The sequence below is a fragment of the Triticum dicoccoides genome, chromosome 7A (assembly GCF_002162155.2).
Source record: "Triticum dicoccoides isolate Atlit2015 ecotype Zavitan chromosome 7A, WEW_v2.0, whole genome shotgun sequence".
NCBI classification, from domain to species: Eukaryota; Viridiplantae; Streptophyta; class Magnoliopsida; order Poales; family Poaceae; genus Triticum; species Triticum dicoccoides.
The window spans coordinates 20,722,031-20,724,355 of NC_041392.1; the positions used below are offsets into that span (position 1 = coordinate 20,722,031).

Genomic DNA, 2,325 nt, shown 5'->3' on the forward strand with positions numbered 1-2,325 from the left:
ATGCAGAACAGGGCGATTCATTTTAGGTCGAATATCATCAACAGACAGAGATACAAATTTACGGCAACGGAAGAAAAAAGTTGGCTGTTTTGGAAGCAGAAACCAAGTCCATTGCACAAGCAAATTAGCAATAGCGCAGCAGCACCACACTGCAATAGTAGTACAGCTGGGTTGTAAATTATAAACATAACATAGCAGAGTCAGATAAAAAATGGATGGATAGAAGTATCTTATCATAACACAGGTTATAAGCTAATACCAATGTTATTGACAATAGAAAGATAGATACAACCTTAATGTAAGACCTTTTTGCAGTTTACTACATTGAGTTACAGAGAGAGTAGATAGATAGAGACGGGCCAAGCGAGGCATATTCTCAGTTGGGCAGCAAGCTTGATCCCTTGTGCCATCCAGTCTTCCTCAAGCAGCGTCATCTTCGAGAATCACTCAATCACAAGAGCTTCAACGAGCGCATCATCTTGGTCAGGAACATATGGACGATAACCGTCTGCATCCCTCAGCCTGTCCTCCGGGGTGGCAATCTGAATTCCAGTAAAATCCATCCTCTTCCATTGTTCGGCAACGTACTCATTCGCCTTTTCCCTGTTGGAAATGAGCTCTTCATCGACCTCGAAGTAGCCCTTGTCCCGCACAGACACTAAGACCTGCTGCCGGTACTCTTCGAAATCGTCGTCCATCTTCTTGAAAAGCTCTACACTGTCAGCGTGGGCACGCTTCCTTTCCTCAATCCACTCCGGAGGGAAATACTCTGCCAGATCGTCCAGGTAATCAGCGCTGGGTTGTTGCTCCGGCTTCAGCGCAATTATGGTCCTGATCTCGGCTTTCGACAGCCGAACCTTGCCCTTGTTTGGACCTGGCGGTGCTGCGGCCGGCTGATTGGCGACGGCGGACGACAGATTCGCCTCCCCAAGCATCTTGTCAATCGCAGCTACCCCCTTCTCTGACTCGTCACCCTCCGTGTAGATGGATCCGGCGGCGGAGGGGAACACCGCCGCAGGACCATCGACGCCGGCCTCCGTCGAATTGGCAGCGCTGCCCGGACTAACCATCAACTTCCCCGCCTCCTCCTTGCCCGCCATGGCCTCTTCTTGATTGATTGATGGTTCCTCTGCTGTCGACGTAGATCTTGGGTTACGAGGTTTGTCGCTTGCGCTGGTTTGGGGATTGGATTGGAGGAGGCGGCGGTGCCATCTCGATCTATATAAACATGGAAAGGAAGAGGAACCCTAGCCGAGCCGAGCGAGCCCTTCTTTATCGGACCCCGTTTACCGCCCGGACTCGGCCGGAACTCGACCACCAGCGCAGCTTAGTCCACCGATCATGACACGCTGGGCAGGCCCCGGCCACTGCCCCTGCCTCTCCGTCTTTGTCTCCTCTTCCCCTCGTTTCCCTTTTTTCTTTTTCTTTTTCTTTCCTTCCCACAAAAATGCTTCCTCCATTTATTAAAAATATTATAAGGTGTGTTAATATTTTTGGAAATCAAAGATTTCTCTGGTTGATCAAGTTCATACTGAAAATTGTATTATAATAACAAATAAATAAATTATAAAAATATGCTTCGTGATGCTTCTAATGATACATATTTGGTATCAGATCCATTGATGTTTTCCTCTACTTATATAGGTAATAAAAAGAATGCTCGTGCATTGCAACATGCATACACATTCTAGTAAAATCATGCCCACGATTTGCCTGTCTAAATATGTACACAATCATGGGTAGGATTTCATATGGTAACACATATTTACCAATTATTAGAAAATCTAGTAAGTCAATAAGGGATTATTTGGTAAGTTCATAAAAGTGGGGTAGTTAAGGTGGTTTTCAAGGAAAAACGTGGAAAAACCTGGGATAGGAGGGAAAAATCGAAACAGCATCATGTTGCCTTTGTATCGGGTTATTCGAATGTTTCGATAAACCTCTATCTCTATTTTTATTTCGGTGTTTGTCTGAAAAGGTGAATAAGTACCGAAAACTCAAAATGATGCCCGGGCTCATCTGCTCCCTCTCAGCAAAAAATTCAAAAAAAATACTAGAAAAATTCAAAAAATTCCAATTTTTTTTGTGGTGGTAGATAATTTGACGCGTGAGGTACGCCCCAAAATTCAACTTATTTGGACATCTGAGTAGCTCTCGGCCAAAAAGACAAATCGGGTCAAAACAGTGCATGAACAGCAAACATTTTTACAGACCCTGATTTTGTCTTTTTTGCCGAGAGCTGCTCAGATGCTCAAATGAGTTGAATTTTGGGGCGCACCTCATGCGTCAAATTATCTACCACCACAAAAAAAAAGGAATTTTTTG

General features: G+C 44.8%; 1 protein-coding gene across 1 annotated transcript; it reads right to left on the bottom strand.

Moving 5' to 3' along the window:
• Positions 1-214: 214 nt before the first annotated feature.
• LOC119332572 lies at positions 215-1,311 on the bottom strand. The gene has a single exon (XM_037605752.1). The coding sequence runs from the start codon at positions 1,098-1,100 to the stop codon at positions 444-446; it is 657 nt and encodes a 218-aa protein (XP_037461649.1). The 5' UTR covers positions 1,101-1,311; the 3' UTR covers positions 215-443.
• Between the last annotated feature and the right edge of the window lie 1,014 nt (positions 1,312-2,325).

What these genes read in the sequence shown, in the direction of transcription:
- LOC119332572 (XM_037605752.1), bottom strand. Translation starts at nt 1,100, where the DNA reads ATGGCGGGCAAGGAGGAGGCGGGGAAGTTGATGGTTAGTCCGGGCAGC.